This window comes from Gekko japonicus, unplaced genomic scaffold (genome assembly GCF_001447785.1).
Source record: "Gekko japonicus isolate JY-2015 unplaced genomic scaffold, Gekko_japonicus_V1.1 scaffold22, whole genome shotgun sequence".
NCBI lineage: Eukaryota > Metazoa > Chordata > Lepidosauria > Squamata > Gekkonidae > Gekko > Gekko japonicus.
Window position 1 is genome coordinate 440,267 of NW_015175971.1, and position 18,957 is coordinate 459,223.

At 43.7% G+C, this 18,957-nt stretch overlaps 1 protein-coding gene across 1 annotated transcript; it reads right to left on the minus strand.

Annotated features, from left to right (window-relative positions):
• Positions 1–665: 665 nt before the first annotated feature.
• On the minus strand, positions 666–10,610 carry ZBTB34 (zinc finger and BTB domain containing 34). Its single transcript, XM_015426071.1, has 2 exons — positions 10,544–10,610; positions 666–2,543 (listed from the first exon to the last, which is right to left on the minus strand). The coding sequence occupies exon 2, from the start codon at positions 2,519–2,521 to the stop codon at positions 1,040–1,042; it is 1,482 nt and encodes a 493-aa protein (XP_015281557.1). The 5' UTR covers positions 2,522–2,543; positions 10,544–10,610; the 3' UTR covers positions 666–1,039.
• Between the last annotated feature and the right edge of the window lie 8,347 nt (positions 10,611–18,957).

An 18,957-nucleotide genomic window follows, 5' to 3' on the forward strand; every position in this document is an offset into this window, starting at 1 on the left:
TGGTATGCTTCTACAGTACAAGATGAAGGTAGATTCTGAGGACAGTAAAAACATTTAAAACCACAATGCTACTTTTGGGTTGGCTAATATAACAATACATGTCTATATCAAAAAAAGGGTCAGCACCACACATTGTCCAGTTTATACTCCAGACAAAAAAGACAAAAAAAATCCTCATTTGTAAGTTAATATGCTTATGGCATTTGGTTTGTATATTGTATATGCTATTGGAGCAGAGGTGTTTAAACAATACACTTTGCTCACTTTTGGACACAATATTTGAACGTGGAAAATGTCCAAAACTTTGTGATAGAAAAACCCAGAAAAACTTCAGCAAAAATCCTAAATAGAGGAAAGCCTTGTAGAGAGAGAGTTGCCCGCCCCCATTGTGAGATAGTCCTACATTCACCCCAACCAGAAGAGAAAAAGTGAACATTTTATATAGTTTATATATAATATATATTATTATATAAAATTCAAAAGCTATCAAAATAGTTATTACAAAAAGAAAAAAAAACCCAACAAAACCCCCACAACTCAATATGACACATGGATGGGACTCTAGGAGGCATTTCTGTGCTCCTAAGTAACGTGTTTGGTTAAGGCTGCAATCCTAGCACACAACCTGGAAGTAAGTCACATTGAATTCAGTGGGATTTACTTTTAAGTAAACATGCATAGGACTGGGCTGCGCAAAGCACAACACGAGACAACACACTCCCTGGGCGTATCAGCCAGCAATATCTTTTTCCTCCCCACTCCCCAATCTTTCACTGTTGGAATCCCAACCCCACCCCTCAAGTGCATTGCTTCTATAACATTCGGCCCTTTTTTCCAAGGAGTAAATCTATCCTTCCTTCCTTCAAAGCAATGAGAAAACAAAACAGCAGCCTTCTACCCAGGAACAACGTTGACAAGACTTGTAAAATAAGGAAAAGCTAAAATGCCGCTATACCTTTTATGAAAGTTACCAAAGCAACAAAAAAGAAATGCATTGATCAATGTGCTTTGTTTGGGCTGCACGGAGGGACACAGTCTTTTAATCAGACGTGTGCATGTCCACACTGTAATCCAACGTTTCAGAGGCTGACGCATCATCATCTCTCTGTTCCATATAAGATTCTGTTCTTTCCGGGGATTCTATCCTGCTTCTTACTTCAGCTGCGCCAGGATGATTCTTTCGCAGGTGCTGGTTCAGAGTTCCTTGAAAAGGAAAGCATTTCCCACAGACCTCACAGCGGAAAGGTTTGTCATCTGTGTGACCACGGATATGGTATTCAAGCTGGTCCTTGCGCGTGTACTTCTTCCCGCAGTACTTGCACACAAAGGGGGTTATTCCCATGTGTAACCTCATGTGTCGGTCGAGACTCCCTTTCTGATTGAAAGACTTCCCACAGTATATGCAGATTAACCTTTCACTGTACGCATACAAGTGACCTCTTGAATTCCTTTCCCGTGGACCGCTTTCATAGCCAAGATGGCTTCCTGCAGATTCGCCATCGACTCCCTGCATCAGGCTTGGAACATCACTGTGCAAGTGACTAGCAGATACCCGTTTCTGACGCCCACGGCCTCGGAAAGAGCCTAGCATGGACCTTGACGAGCTTGAGTTTCTGAGGCTGCCAAAGCCCTCAAATACACCGGCGGACTGGGATGCACCATGGGAATATGAATAAGCATTCTGCAGTACAGAGCCATAGGAGCCAATGTTGACGGCCACTACTTGCTCCCCATCTACCATCTCAGTATGGTACCCATCATCACCAAGCGAAGAGCTATCTGAGCAACTTGGCTGGTCAGATTTCTCCATTTTAACTTTCACCTCAGCAGCCTGACTCTCTCTTACTACCAACTCCCCTTGATCATTATCCCCTTCAATCTGAACTTCATATTCCGAAACACTTCCGCTACTTCCACGGTCTGATTGGCCTTCTTCTTGCAGTCGGTTACGCAGAACCTTGGCTGGAGTAGTTTCCATTCGTAGATCACTGCCGGATGTTGACTGCCGCACCTGAGAACAATAGGGAGGAGAGACTTCAACTGGATTGGCAAAGTAGCTGCTGTCTTTAACCCCATTGTGGTTTTCTGCAGTATCCTCAGCACCAACAGTGACAGAGTCGACTTCACCAACGCTGATCTTCGAATGGATGCTTTCGAGAATCTGTGTGCACTTATCAATGACACACTGCATCTGTAGAAAACTAGCTGCAGTTAAAAAACTAACAACATCCTTTAGCTGCAAGGACATCCTTCCAGTGTAACAAAACGAAAGCAACTGTTCAAAGACGCTGGGATTTTTAATAACTGATATCGACAGGCCACTCATGGTACTTAATGCTGAATGGTCACGAAAATATGGAGAACTGGCAGCTAGAACAGCTTTGTGGGCTCTGAATGGCTGACCCTGGATATGCACGATGATATCACATAGCTTCCCCTGCAGGCGAAGCTCATTCAGCTGGCTCAGTACAGTGCTGCTGTATTCGGGAACATCAAACTGGATGAAACTGCCGCTGTCCATGTCTTCTGGCGTCAACGATAACCTGTAAATGGCACAAACACAGTATTTAGACAGGAACCTGAAATGCACAAAGCTATTTTTAAAATGGCAAGCAGTTCACTGCCACGCATGCTAATTCAACTTTAAATTTACACTGCATCTGATCTGCACGTTGATGAGAACAAAAATACAAGGCAACTCTTTTACAAGCAGTGAGTCTCTCGCTTTTATAATGCATTAAAAAAGGGTACAAGTTTTTAAAATTATGTGAGATGTGGCTGGTTCAGTGTTGCACGTACTGATCTTATAACTGACAGCATCACAGGCTGCTATTAAGTCAGTGAAAATCTGTGGAAATACAACTCTCAATTTGACTGTCTCTTAAGAGAACCCTCAGCTACTAATGCTTGCATTGATCAGGTATGCCAAGGCTCCTTATCCTAATGACTCGCCGGTTAAACCATTAAATAGAACCCTCAAAATACTCAGAATAAAAAATTGGCCATGCAAAAGAAAAGAGAATGCATTTTGAAAAAATGTTTTAAGCTGCACAGCTGAACTTTAGCACTGCTGATGCAAATTAGCATACCATGCAATGTAAAATTACAGCTAAGTTTGCAACACACTGAAGTTCCTTCCTTTTGTGGTTCTAAGTTTGGGTTTCTCAATTGTTTTCTTAGCTAGTCTCCTTCAGTGAAAAAGAAATGCCTGAACCTATTCTACTTATCCCCAAAAGTCATTTGTTGATGTAACCGTCTAGTTACTGTCACTGTCACTGTAACTATTTACTATAACCTATTGTTAATATAAAAGGGGAACCTGCAATGATTTCTTGGGGAAGAGAAATCCCACGGTGGCTCAGAGGTTAAGACGCTGAGCTGCAGACCGGAAGATCTGTAGCTTGGCAGTTCGAGACCCGAGTGCTGCGTAACCGAGTGAGCTCCCTTCCCTGGTCCCAGCTCCTGCCAACCTAGCAGTTCAAAAGCAAGAAACTGCAAGTAGATAAATAGGTACTGCTTCGGTGGGAAAGTAACAGTGTTCCGTGCACCTCAGCGTTTAGTCATGCCGGCCACATGACCACGGAGTAGTCTTTGGACAGCGCTGGCTCTTTGGCTTGGAAACGGAGATGAGCACCACCCCCTAGAGTTGGATTCGACTGGCTTTCGAGCAAGGGAAACCTTTACCTTTCTCTCACTCTCACTCTGCTCGCCCACACCTGATCTTCCCTCCATCCACCCATGCCTCTCTCCACCCACTTTATCTGCTGGTTCACCTATGTAGTCCTGCTGGCATGGCAAAATAGGAGGGGAGAGGAAGGCTCCAGCAATCCAGCATGTCACCTGAATGGGGTGGGGCATGCACAGACATTTTTGACTTTTGGGGAAGACTTACCACCCATTTTGTTTCGTTAAACAACCTGTATTTTCTTGCAAGCCTACATCTTACCTCTGGCTGGCCCTGTCATGTGGATTTTTTTGATGAAATACAAGTTAAAGGATTTATAAACAGAGGTCCACAAATCTCAGCTGGCATAACCAGCCAGCCAAAAAAACTGTTTTCTGTAACCCCATGTTCTCCACCAGATGGAGGCAACCGCGTTGATTTCAAAAGCCAAAAGCAACTGCCCTTCTCCCCAGATCTGAACTGGAGCAGGGAACTGCCGCTCTGAGACTCAGAGACTCTCAGAAACCAGTGAGATTTCCCCAAGTTCTCCAAGTGCCTGGAAAGGCAGTACAAGGAGCCTCCATCCTTTTTGAGAGTTGGAAGAAGGCTTCTGCCCATGTTGTGGTCCTGATCAAACTAAAAAAATCACCTGCCAGTGGCAAGCTGGTGAATCCTAAGCCCAAGCATTCATACATTATAAGCAAAGTACTCTGTGCTACAGATTAAATAGCTCATGACCCACAAAGTCATATGCAGCCCACCAGCCATAATGAGTCACAGCCTGACAGGTGCTTGCCAGCTTCCTTTTGCAGTGTCAGGTAGGCAGCTAGTATAGGTGGTTTATCAATCACCTGATGGGCTGCTCCACATGGCTACCAGGCTGCATTTGACTCTATGGGTCATAAGCAGTTGTGTAAACACACTGTCCCACAACCATAACTTGCAAAATGCAGATTCAGGCTTCAAACTGAAAAATCTGAAAGTATATATTGCTAAGATTTGGGGTTTCCTCTTTTTCTGGCAAAACAGCCACCTTCACATTATTTCATGCTTTATTTCTCAGGAACTGGAAAAACGCAAAGCTTTTCATTATATTGTACTACAGAAAAGATTCCAAAAACTACAGCAAGAGGCAAATAAGTGCCTGTTACAATAAAATATTACCGGGGGGGGGGGGGGGGAAGCACAATGCCGGGGGGGGGGGGGCAAGCACAACGCTGCCATCTTGTCAGACTAATTAACTAGATCTCAGAAATGCCTTTTCTATTGCAACTCATTGTCTGAGGAGCTGTAAAAGTAGTGTTGCAAAGCCTACACTGCCAACTATAAAAGAAAGCTCTCAAATTTTGGTTGGTCCTAATGAAAAAAATCAGCTATTTGGGTCTAAGTTGGATCTCCTGAGTAAAGACCAAAGCAGTAAGATCGCATTCCTGTTTCTCCATCACGTAAGGCATCACTGAACTTGACTCCTGAAAACATAAATCCTTAAATGGCTGATCACACACACACACACACAAAATCCAAGGCACAGACAGAATTCCAGAAAGCAAGTAAAACAGATTTAGAAGAATGAAGCGTATGTACCGTCTTCCATATTAACTACTGCCCCCTCCAAACCATGTGGTATCAAGAGCTATCTGGTTGCCTAGGAATTAAAAGTGTGTGTACGCGATCCCCACAGGTATACAACAGTTGAACAAAGGATGCATTAAAGCCAGAATTATTTGGGTTAGCTGTAACAGCAAAAATATTCAGCTGCTACAACCAAAAGGGCACAGACGGGGGGGGGGGGGGGGGGTGGGGCACAACTATACACCAGGGAATCCCACATTTGGGGGCTTGAAAATGCAAATTCTGAAGCCAGCCTTACATATGCAAATCACCTGCTCATTTTACATGAATACACTTAATAGGCTTGCTTTATCTGTAGGATTTGTATTCTTTCTGTAAGCCATGCAATCCTATAGAAAGAAGTGATAATGATACTCTGTGAAGGGAAGAATGCTCTGGCTTCTGCCACCAAAAAGCCACAGAATAGTTACTACCATAACCTCCATACAAGCCACTGCCACCACCAAGGGGAGACTCACTTGAACACCTGGGAATATAAATGGTCACTTCCTTTTTGACTTTATCAGACTAAACCCTCCCCCTTTCGTTTTCCATTTGCTCCCCTTTCCTTCTGTAGCTTGCCTTTTCTAAAGCTTCAGGGTGGGGCCATTTTGGAAGACAATTGTTTGAAAAGTGAGATTTACATAAACAACCAACCAACCCCAAATAAAAAATTATCATAAGAAAGTGGGGGTCATTGGGAACATGACAAAACAGCTATAACAGCAGCGGTTCATACCAGTAGCCTTGGAGCCTCTAGCAGACACCTGTTGATTTATTTTCCAATAACCTCCAGGCCATGCAGAAATAGTTCACTTGCACAATCCTCATTGAAATAATGAGAAGTAGCTTTTGCACAGCTCCTATCCCCTTCATTGTAAAGGAGAACCTCTGGCTAGATAACCCTCCAAGGGTCAGGTAACTGTCTCACACTCAGCTGCCTCAGTGTCCGGAAACTGCAGTCTCTGGCAATCCCCTCACCTTGCCTCACAGGAGGACTACTTCTGAACAAAACTTCAGTGTCATGAGAACTAGGAACTTTTATATTTGTTGGTTTCTCGTGATTCTATGCAAGATGCCAGAATCACATGCAAGGTTATGTTGTATGATGCATAACAATTATTTAAGACAAGCATAAACTAAAAAGTAGGCCAAATTCAGTTTTATCCTTTAAAAAAAAAAGTTACAACGACTGTGATCCTCTGCTGTGTGCTAAATTTACAAAGGAAGAACACACACTCTTAATATTTGTCACTTGCAGATTCACTTGCACAAGCCTGTTTGAACGAAAAAGAATCTGTGTCCTAATTGGTGTTAAGTGATCCTGATCATGAAGAGCCTTTCCAGTTTAGCCCTCTTTGCAATAACCCCAGGACCCATCAGGTTCAAGGTGGCCCACAGTAAAGTGGCCAGCAGTTCACTTTCTGCCTACCCCTGCTTCAGTTTACCCAATTAGATATTTATTTATTTTGTACATTTTTATCCCACCCTTCCTCCAGTGAGCTCAAGGTTACGTACATCGGTCTCTCCCCTATTCCAATTTAAAGTAGCTTAGGCTACAGAAAGAATAACCGGTCCAAGGCTACCCAATGAGCTTTATTATAGTGAAGCAGGAATTTGAACCCAGGTCTCAGAGGTTCCAGTCCAACACTCTGACCACTACACCACTCTCATGCTTAGAGAGGCCATGGTAACCAAAACAGCACAAAATAAATCAAATGTTGAATATATAGCTATATACATTACCTATTATGTCTAAAATGACCATTTTAGCTGGTACTTTAAGAGTATTAGCAGCTCAGCTTTAACATACAACATGCTGCATCTGTTTTAACAACATCTGAATGGTTAAATTCAAAAGGAAGCAGTTTACTTGCAGACTCCCTACTGCACTCTGTATCAACCAGCCACTTGCACTTCCAGAAAGGATATTAGGAACAAAAATCAATATGGTCATCTTATTTATAAAAGTTATCATGACCAAAAAGGATAATTTCCTAGCCTAATTTAACCATGAAGGATTAGGGAATTACTTCCTAGCAGTCCTCGACAGTATTATAGAACCTGGATTGCGGTAACAGAAACCCTACATGAGTCAATTTTTAGCCAGTGAATTAAGAGGAAACCTCTCTTGAGGGTCAAGATAGTTATGGGTTCCTAGTCTTGCAGCACAGATAATTAGAAGATAAAATAATCATCTTCTTTTAATCTGCAATTTGCTTCAAAAGGAGTATAAGAGAGAAAGCACTCTTAACTACCCTGTTTAAAATAGGAAGGAGAGATACCATTTATTTTCAAAGCAGTTTCATACAATCTGAGGTTCTTTAACTGTTTATACTCGCCACCACTAAACTGATAATTTACACTACATAGATGAATCTAATGATTTGAGAACGTTAGTTACACATTCCATAGAGATGCAAAAAAGTTAGCAAGCTTTGGGGTATCATGAAACTCTTGGCAGGAAGTTGGTAAAAAAACCTGGGGGGTGGCTGCTGGTACAGAACATGTCAGAGGCCTATCTGCAACATGTGATGTTCTTCTAATGGCAATTCAAGAGGCTCTTTTACTACCCATCTTAACACTGTCACATATTGCAGACTGGCCTCCACGTCCCGCACCAGCAATGTCCTTTTTTTCACTCTTCACAACTCCCCAACATCTTCTCTGAAGAATTCCATGAAATATAAAAGGCAGTTAACTATTGCATGACTTCGTAGTGATCCTAATGTACCATGCTTACTTTAGCTATGTGTGTGTTGCTTCAAGAAAACAGACTAGTATAGCTGCCTAGCAGCATTTTTGTTTGTTTTGAGACAAATGCCAGGCGCAGCTTTCTGAGGCCAAACCTGACCCATAAACAGCTGCGTGCAATCCATCTTTGGGTACTCAGTGGCCTAAGAAAGCCCGTCCTGACCCATATGGCGCCAAACACACAAGATCACCACAAAAGATACCTATCTGAATGGGTACCTGCATCTGATCTGCGTGTGTGGTTCCCATTTCATCAAGGAATCTCTTACACGTCCCCCTTGCTAGAGCTAAAACTACAGTTATTCCCATATACAAGCAAAATTCTCAAGATTCCTTAGGATAAGTTCACTCATCACATTTATCACATCCTTCCCATTACCACTTGAATGCATTAAACTGCCAATTTAGGTCACTCTCATTTGGGAAAGTAATCTGGGAGGCAAAATGAGAAAAACAAATTCCTGGCTGTAATGCAGTGTATGAACTCATCCTTAGAATAAAACAGTTCTCCTATCTATGGTGGAGGCCAACTGGTTACAGGCAGCCAGAACTGGCTTATTTGTGTAAAGAACAAAGTACAAGAACATATTTTGGTTTCTTGCAGTCTACTTCTGATTTCCAGAGCAGCTGAACATATAAATACACGTACCTACTTTATACCAAGTCATACCACTGATCCATCTAGCCAGATGCTGTTTATTCCAGCTGGCACCAGCCTCTAACATTTCATGCAGGCTTTCCTAGCCCAGTAAACAGTCCTGCTGTTAACTGGAGATGGCAGGGATTGAACCATCAACAAGCAAAGGATGTGCTCTACCACAGAGTTAAGGGCCCTCTTCTAAAAAGTGCTGACATTTATATTTTAACTTCAAAACAGCAGTGAGTTTTTATCTCCCTACAACACATTGCAAAACTCTGATGGAACAACATGGCAGAAGAATAGCAAGCACCCTTCCCTCCTCCAGTCAGATAAAACTGTCTGTGTAACCAAAGATCTCCACATAAACAACTGAATACAGAGAGTCTCAAGATGCACAACTCATTCCCCTGTGAGAAAAGCGGGGGGGGGGGGGGGAGCACACAAGCAGGGCCTGCATGCAATCAACCATTCACATGGGGAAGTCATCACACAAGCAGCCATGTAGTGAATGGGTCAGGACTGCTGCTGCACTGCCACCCAGTGAATGCATGAACTGGTAGCAAAGCATTTTAAGGCACTTGGATTCAAGTCTCTCATCTTGCCTTATGTGGGTGCAGCTAGAAATGATCAGAACTGTTAATCCCACATAATTCTGTCTGCCTTATCACCAGAGCAACATTTGTTATAGGAACAGACATGCTCACACCTCCACAACAAGCCTCACAGCTCTGGAGCAGATATCAACACTTTCCAAAGCTGTGTGTAGTGGCATCATCAGGACTATAAGAAATAAATATAGATAGTGAAGAAAACAACTGTGGATGGAGGCCTCCTGGTTCTGACTCTACTCTTCTGACATAGCTAGAAGGAAACTACATTCTAAAAGTCAGTAAACATGACTTCTAAATGTGTCTATAGATTAGAGAGACTATTGAACATCCAGATATCAGTGCTGAGTGAAACAGCCCCCAACATCAAATTTGCAAGCAGCAACTTGCTCAGTCATTTTGATCAGGTAAGGAATGGTTCTAAATGAACTAGAGGGGCTGCACGGGTAACTCGTTTTTTTACAATTTACAAATGAACAAAAGTTCATTTAAGCAAAAAGGTAAAATGCCAGCCTGGTCTTCCCTGTGGTGTTGGATATTCAGTTCAAAAGGGAGCTTGTCTCTATGGCAGGGAAAACCACATCAGGAAAAACATCAAACAAAACTGACTGCACAGGCCCCTCCCAGCTCCTGCTAATGACACAGACATGGTTATATTTAAGTCATGGACCGTATCATGACACAGTTTCTTTGGATTGTAAAGGTATAAAGTCAGTTGCAAATGTTCTAAACAATGTACTCAAAACATGGGTACACTGAACATTTTGGGTTACTATAAATATGCAGGAAACCTTCGGGGAGCCTTATGAAAATAACCCAACAGACGCACTCAAAGATTTGCTATATATAAATCAGGTTTGCTCATTTTTACCTCAACTTCCTTCCCACTTCACAGGTCAAAATTAAGACTAAGTACACAAAATGAAATTATAGACTAAATGTTTTAGGAGGGCAGGAAAAGATGCAGGTATGGATTTAGCACAAGAGAGGTCTCAGTGGGTATTTGTGAGGTCACTAGCAATGGGAGTACAATTAATTGCACTGTGGCGAGAGCTGACTTGCAGACTCATTTGCTAGTTCATTTGGCAGGCTCTGCCCAGGGATTTACATCTATCCCTGTTACTGACAAGCTCAACCCCTTACCCCATCCCCAGTCAACATCCTCCCTTTACTAGGAAGAAAGAGAGCACAAGAGTAAAATCAAATAGCTGCAAAGGTATACTTCACCCAACAGGTTTGGGAAGCCAAAAGCAATGAAAAACTCACTTCTTGAGCACAGTTCAGCCAGGCACAGCTTCACTAAGTCTGTTAATAATGTATTCGTGGCCTGGAGAGAAAAAAGAGCTTTATTACTTTTTTAAAATATCAAGCTACAATAATACTGTTCTTCCCTACAACTACAGATCATGGCATCCATAAAATATGTCCCTTCTTCAGCAATCATCTGCCGCCTATCTACCTAAAAACGTGCTCCCTGTAAATATATGAAGCTACCTTATACTAGAGGAGCTGCGGTGGCTCAAGTGGTTAAGACGCTGAACTGCAGGCTGTGGAAGGTCAGTAGTTCAGCAGTTCAAGACCCGGGTGCCGCAAGACGGTGTGAGCTCCTGTCTCTAGTTCCAGCTCCAGCCAACCTAGCAGTTTGAAAGCAAGAGATTGCAAGTAGATAAATAGGTACCACTTCAGTGGGAAGGTAACAGCGTTCCGTGCGCCTTGGTGTTTAGTCATGCCGGCCACATGACCATGGAAATGTCTTCGGACAGCGCTGTCTCTTCGGCTTTGAAACGATGAGCACCGCAACCCTAGAGTCTGATTCGACTGGCTTTCGAGCAAGGGAACCTTTACCTTTACCTTATACTGTCAGACCTTTTAACCCACTACTGTGCAATCTGACTGGCAGAAGTCCTCCAAACTCTCCAGCTAGAATCTTTCAAAGCACTCCTATCAGAAGTACTTTAACTAAGAGGCACAGTGGTATCGTGGTTACAATGCTGTATCAGTACTAAGCACACCAAGGTTCAAATCCCTATAAAACTCAAGGGGTAAGCTTGGAGCAGTTAGGGACTGCTCTACACACAATGTATGTGCTCTGGCACTAAGCTATGGTAATAACCACAATACCCTTCACTTGAAAAAGGAAAGGGTCTTCAAGAAATGACAATTATCTCTACAAAACAGCAGACTGCAGGGGGGCAGAACACCCATTCTGGAGTCGTGGTGGCTCAGAGGTTAAGACGCTGAGCTGCAGGCTGGAAGGTCGGTAGTTCGAGACCCAAGTGTGCCGCATGACAGAGTGAGCTCCCGTCTCTGGCCCAACCTAGCAGTTCAAAAGCAACAAACTGCAAGTAGATAAATAGGTACTGCTTCGGTGGGAAGGTAACAGCATTCAGTGCGCCTCAGCATTTAGTCATGCTGGCCACATGACCACAGAGACATCTTTGGACAGCGCTGGCTCTTCGGCTTGGAAATGGAGATGAGCACCACCCCCTAGAGTCGGATTCGACTAGCTTTTGAGCAACCTTTACCTTAGAACACCCATCTGCCTCCCAAGACAAGAGTCCCTCACAGAATGCAGCACATAGCACATTCACACAACCCTTCCCTCATGCACAACTGGCATATGAAAGAGCACTGAATCCTATCGAAGGCACTACTACCCTAATAATAAACGTTTTTCAAAGATCACCGCTTAGCAGCACAATCTTCTTTCAACTAAACAAAAAGCTTCTGCTGTAATCCAAACAGCCTCCATATCCCTTTCAGCCAGGTTTCAATTAAAAGGTAAGCAACAGTCCTAGAGCACAGAAAAGAAAGCTGAAAATATGGAGCATCTATGAAGAAAGTGTGTTCCATTCCTGCACCATCAAGTCACCACAGCCACCATACTTCGAGAGTCAGGGGGGAGGCAAAGGGCAGATGATGCAAACCGGAGGCAGACTTCAGCCCCTGAGACTATATGTGCAGAGCCACCTCTTCCTCCAAATCCTTCACTAAAATCCTCTCCTTTGATAAAGCCTTTGGCTTAGCTGCCCCAATCCCTCAGCATCAACAGAAATTCAACTTACATGCCTGTAACTACATCTCTTCACATCTGTTCCTTCTTCCCAGGTGCCGTTGTTTCCTACAGGTACAAAGCTTCCCTCCTCTGCCACCTCTCTCAACAGCAAAATGCAGATTGTAAATTTGGGAAAGGAAGCCTCTCCCCCTTATGGTCTGCAAAGCACCACATATATGTATATATGCAGAGAAGTTGTGTAAATTAAAAAACACCTGACATTTTATTGTCAAACCAGCAACTGAAAAGCAAAAGGCTGCCTTACACAAAATCAGATCATTATCCCTCCAGACTGTTTAACTCTGGCAGTGGCTCAATACCGTCCACCTTTTAACTAGAGATTCCAAAATCTGGGATCTCCCACACAACAAGGCACGTGCTAAGACACAGCCCCGCTCGGGTACTACTTTACATACAACACATATTAATGTTTCCCCTTCTCAATACCCCTCTTCAAACCTTCACGGGGTATGTTTGACAACCCTCCAATATTATACACCGCAGCAAAAAAGCTTCGTCCCTTAAGCCTCCCCCGTCCCTTCCACTTTCTGCTCAGCATCGCCATGCCGGCACAAAACGTCTTGCGTCGTTCACCAGTCATGAAAAACGGCGAGGAGCTTTCCTGACACGCTGATATCAAGCGAGGATCGTTCACAAAACACCTCTTCCCTGAGACTCAGACGAGGCGTCACCGATCTGAAGGAAATCCACAGTGGCAGTTTTTACACTAACCTTCCTGGGGGACGATTAACGCAGGCGACTTCGCCAGATGCGAACGGGGCTGTCGCTAACTGAGACCAGGGGAGTTATTCCTATCCAGACGCCCACATCCACTTCGGCGACCAAACTAGGCAAAGAGCCACACTGACCACCCAGAAAAAGAGGCAACCCCTGTGCTTAAACAGAAAGCCACTCCTGCTCCGGCCCGAGAAGACGCCCGCCTTCCCCCTCGTCCTTTGGGACTTCGGGTGCTCCCAAGATTGGGGGGGGGGGCGCGGCGGGGGGGAGCCGAAAAAGTGAAAACGTGCCCCCCCCCCCCCCCCGCCTTCCTTCCTTCCCTCACCTGCAGGGCTTGGGGGCCTCCTCACATGGCGGGTCCGCCGGAGGGAGCTCGGCCCGTCCCGAGTGCCACCTTCCCTCCGGCGCCTCCGCTGCAGCCCCTCAGCCAGCAGCGCCCGGAAGCGACTCCTTCTCTTTCCAAGAGCCACTTCCGCTACCGGGGCCATAGGCGGCGGGTGGGGCTGGAAGGCAGCGGGAGGCCCTCTTCGGCCACGCCCTCTCGGCACTTCGGCCACGCCCACTCTTGTCCCCTGCGGCCCTCGAGCCTGCGTGGCCGGGTGGGAGAGGCGCGCGCTCCTCCTCCTCCTCACGGCCAATGACAGTTTGCCGCTTCTTTCCCCCACCTTTGAATCTCCTTTCGTGTAAAAAGGACGAAAAGAGCGTTGGAGGCTATTGATCTTTTTTTTTTTTTAAAGCAGTTGAGTTGATAAGAGTATAAAAACATGGCATAAATAATGATGAAATAGAAAAGTATAACTAGAAGAAGGACCTGATAAAAATACTACTGCAAGGTCCACGTAAATAGCTGTGGAAATAAGATACGGTTAATAACATAAGAAACACTATTGTGTGTCTGGTCGAAATTGGGCTGCAAGACCTGGGAAGCCTGTGTCAGCTGTCCTGAGCCCCCCTTCGAGAATATAAATGGATTAGAAATAGAAATACTGACCTAGAAACATCAAATGAATACTTACCAATCTCAATGAAGCTAGTAAGTCTTTTTAAAGGACTGCAGCCACAGCTGCTTGGGAAGAGACTTGCCAGAGGTTGTTATTTGATTAATGATGGTATTGCAGTGTGTGTAGTATAGCCAGGAGATCTGAAGATTGTTCAGCAGCCAGATGTTCTAGGTCTTTAGCATTATGCACCACTAGGTGGTGAGCTAGACTTGTTTTTAAAGGAAAAGATATTTCAGAGGTGGTTTGCTATTGCCTGTTTCTGCATGACGACCCTGGTATTCCTTGGAGGTTGCCCATCCAAATACTAGCCAGGGCTGACGGTGCTTAGCTTCCGCGATCAGCCAGGCCAGGGCACTAGAGGTTGTAGAAGGAAGTGGCATAAATCCCAACTATTGTCCTAGTCACACTTTAAGGCGTATCTTGGCACTTCCAAAAGGGACACCAGCAGCCCTATTAAGGGCAGAACTTGGCCTCCCCTCAATCAGGGCTTGCACTCATCTAGCTGTATTAAAATCATGGAAGAAATACCAATTGATGCAAACTGAATCTCTTGGTAAACTTAGCTATTGTTTGTAATTAAGTAAAGATAATGAAACTGAAGCTCAAATACTTTGGCCACCAAATGAGAAGGGAGCACTCACTGGAGAAGACCCTGAAGAGTCGCAATTTGAGGCAATGGGTGTTTAATGGAGATGCCATAATAGATTATTCTTTAATCATTCAGTCAAAATTTGCTCCCTGGTACAAAGACATAAAGAAAGATCATTTAAAAGCAGCATACCTGATAAATATTACTGCATACAAGCTTAGATCAGCTTTTACAGCATTGCATTTCCAGACTATGCCAACAAAACTACTCCTGGGACGATATTTAAAAATACCCCAGGAACAACGTATTTGTATCTGTAAAACTTCCGTGGAGGATCTTTTTTATTATGTCATGGTCTGCCCATTGTACTGGGAACCGAGATGTACATTCTTGACTGCAATAATAGATCAATTGCAGAATTTTTCTGACATCGATAAATTAATATTTCTGCTCTCAGACGCAGACCCTACAGTTTCCTATAGGGTAGCACTCTTCGCCTTAGCGGCTAGTAAAATCAGGGCCAAGAACATAGTAAAATGAAATTCAACTGTAAAACGGCGATGTAAAACGGCAATGTTTGAGGCTGTGTATTTGTTTCTGGAGATGGGTATCTATATTTAAGATTTTAATTAATTTAAATACTGAATGAGCAGATTTTTAGAGGTTGTAAGTTGTCTAATTTGTACATTTTTAAAAATTGTAATGGCTAATGGCTACACAATAAACTTTACTATCACTATAGTCACATTTTGACATTGACCAAATGCAAGAAAATGTAGATAAGGGCAGTTTAAATCAAAGGCTGTAATCTGTACATTTACTTGGAAGTAAGTCCCACTGATCACTTGTAGTTCTGGGAGATCCCCAGCAACCCTATCTCAGCATGAAGCATACAAATTATGATCACCCCATTGGCTCTGAGAATTGGCAGGGGGGGGGGCTGGCATGTGTGAATCGGCCCTTTACATTTCATAGGCTACACCTGTAAACAGTAGAGAGAGCAAAAACTGCAACTCTATGATATCTAGGGTTGCCAGCCTCCAGGTGGCGGCTGATTCCCAGGTGACAGATCAGTTCACCTGGAGAAAATGGCAGCTTTGGAAGGTGGATTCTATGGCATTATATCCCACTGAGGAACCTCCCCTCCCCAAAGCCCACCCCTCCTCAGGCTCCACCCCCAAAACCTCCAGGTATTTCCCAATCTGGAGCTGGCAACCCTACTGGTATCTTGTATTGGGATGAATTTCCAAGAAGTGCCTACTATCACGGTAGCACCAATGAGGATAAGCTAAGCTAATTCCATAAACACACAGCATTCCAGGCGTAAATATTTAGGACTGCTGTTGCCATGTTAAACTGTGTTTCTCCTCCCTCTCTACCACTGGTTTCTACTGACTAGGTCAAAAGTTTAGGAACTGATTCAGCACAGCATCAGATTCTTATCATAAACTCATCATGTCTCAATAGTGTCTCAGGGGACATGAGGTTAGTAAAGATCACCACTCATTCTGGCTTGATGTATACTTAACAATTAATACCTCTGAAAGTGTTTACATTGTGGGTCTCAGTGATGCAGATTTCTTCCCACCTTCGGGAACAAAGGAATAAAATACACTGCCTTCCTATTACAGCCAGTGTTTCCTCTGAGTTAGTGTGAGCTAGCTCACTGTTTTTTCGCCTCCGGCTCACAGATTTTTGTCTTAGCTCAGGAAGGATGGCTCCAGAGCAAACTAATTTATGCAGTAGCCAAATCGCCCGCTCACAACTTTAATGCTGGTAGCTCACCAAGTAGAATGTTTGCTCACAAGGCTCCACAGCTTAGAGGGAGCATTGATTACAGCTGGCACGAAGGGTAAAATATGTCTTTGCAAGTTTTAGAAATTCCTCTATTTTAAAAACCGTGAACTGTATATAAATAATGTTAACAACTGCTGTATAGGGCAAGGTGCCAGAACAGTCTAAAGCACATCAGTAACAAACATTATTATGGAGTGTAAAGCGAACTTTTCACACTGCTCAGGTTTAACCATGTGGCAACAATAAGAAGAAACACAATGTTTCTAGAGACCAAGTTAGCAAAGGAGAGGAAGGCCAATGGTAAGAATATGAGGGGGTTACTAGTATTTCATATAGGTATTCATATAACTGGGAAAATTCTATGTCAAATGTTTGCCGCTGTAACCACAAAACCAAGCATTTGTCTTGCACTTTACTGTTTCAGATTCACATGAATTAAATCAGCAATGCTTGAGAGCCCCAGGAAGGCTCCCACAGTCCTGTCATTCCACAAAATGTGCCAAACAGGAATATTCCGGGGGGGCGTTCTTGTAATGGAATTAGATCTGTAGTGGGACAGAATGGTCCAGGAGACAGCCTTCATGTAGGAGAAGGGAATGGATACTGCTTTGGCTCGTACCTTCATAATCCCACATTCTGCATTGCCTGCATTCCACTATGCCAGCCTGGGCACTTTGCTGGTTCACACTGTCATTCAATTTTGTATTCCTGCGGCATTATTCTTTGTATACTGCCTGGTCACATTGTTGCTCACACTGTCTTTCAATTTTTGTATTCCAAGTTCTATTGGATTGTTCATTCGACATCCTATACTGTGTAATCACTTTTTTCCTTTCTGTACTCCGTAAACGAATTGGGGTGGTTAAGCAGTTCGAGACCCGAGTTGCCACATGACGGAGTGAGCTCCCGCCTCTAGTTCCAGCTCCTGCCAACCTAGCAGTTGGAAAGCAAGACATTATTCTTTGTATACTGCCTGGTCACATTGTTGCTCACACTGTCTTTCAATTTTTGTATTCCAAGTTCTATTGGATTGTTCATTCGACATCCTATACTGTGTAATCACTTTTTTCCTTTCTGTACTCCGTAAACGAATTTGGGTGGTTAAGCAGTTCGAGACCCGAGTTGCCACATGACGGAGTGAGCTCCCGCCTCTAGTTCCAGCTCCTGCCAACCTAGCAGTTGGAAAGCAAGACATTGCAAGTAGATAAATAGGTACCACTTCGGTGGGAAGGTAACAGCGTTCCGTGCGCCTTGGTGTTTAGTCATGCCGGCCACATGACCATGGAAATGTCTTCAGACAGCGCTGGCTCTTCGGCTTTGAAACGGAGATGAGCACCGCAACCCTAGAGTTGAATTCGACTGGCTTTCGAGTGAGGGAACCTTTACCTTTAAACTAACTGTAAGGCAGATGAGTATCATCATCCTCTTACTGCGAACGGAGAACTGGGAGAATAGTGGCTACTGCATAAGACCATTCACAGTGCATTTCTAAATGGCTACACCCTTCCAAGTCCATCGAAGTCAACAGATCTGAAAAGGTGTAACTCTGTTTAGGACTGTACTGTCAGTTGCTCAGCTCAGACATAGCAGTAAACCAATTAGTTGTTACATGAGATAGAGTGGGGGGGGGAGGCCTCCCTTGAATGAGACTTGATAATTCAGCACAGTGATTTGTAGTTCATCATTACATCTGACTCAGAAACTGATTGGCTTTTCAAACTAGGATCCCTAACTGGAGTTTACCTCTGGCTTAGAGGGAAGAGACAAATCTTAACCAGTGCTTGATATGTAATGACAAAATATAGTTTTCCACAAAAGCAGAAGTGTTTTATTACACAAGCTCGAGTCACCTGGACTTTTTTTCACATACTAACAAACCACACCAGTGAGTATGGGGGCAAGGTATAGAGTTGCCAAGTCTGGGTTGGGAAATTCCAGGAGATTTGGGGGGGTGTAGCCTGGAGAGAGATCTCGGGGGGGGGATAATGTCAGAGACCACCCTCCAAATCAGCCACTTTCTCCAGGGGAACTGATCTCTGTAGTATGGAGACCCACCTGGAGTTTGACAACCCTAGATGAGGTAGCATTTGAATTGGTAGCTTCCTAGTATAAAACACACATACACTTATAACAGCGGCATTATGTCAGGAACAACCTGATCTATACCCTAATGTGCACTACTAAATTCAGCCATGAACTCTTTTGGCTAAGAACCAAATCCTATATTTTACCTCTTCCTGCCCCTGAACTTTGGCATGTTTTTTTTAAATTAATTTTTCCAACAAACGAGCATCTGACAAACAAACAGGAAACATACAATGAATCCTAAGCCTTGTAACAAAAATTTGATGACACACCTCAGTGCTCAACTATTCATCGTAACCGTTCTTATCTAACCAAATGTATAACTTTGACCATATTTTCTGAAAAACATCATCTTTTCCACAAAGTTTTTGGGTTAAATTGTCCATTTCAGCCACTTCAGTAATTTTGTTAATAA

What these genes read in the sequence shown, in the direction of transcription:
- ZBTB34 (XM_015426071.1), bottom strand. Translation starts at nt 2,521, where the DNA reads ATGGACAGCGGCAGTTTCATCCAGTTTGATGTTCCCGAATACAGCAGC.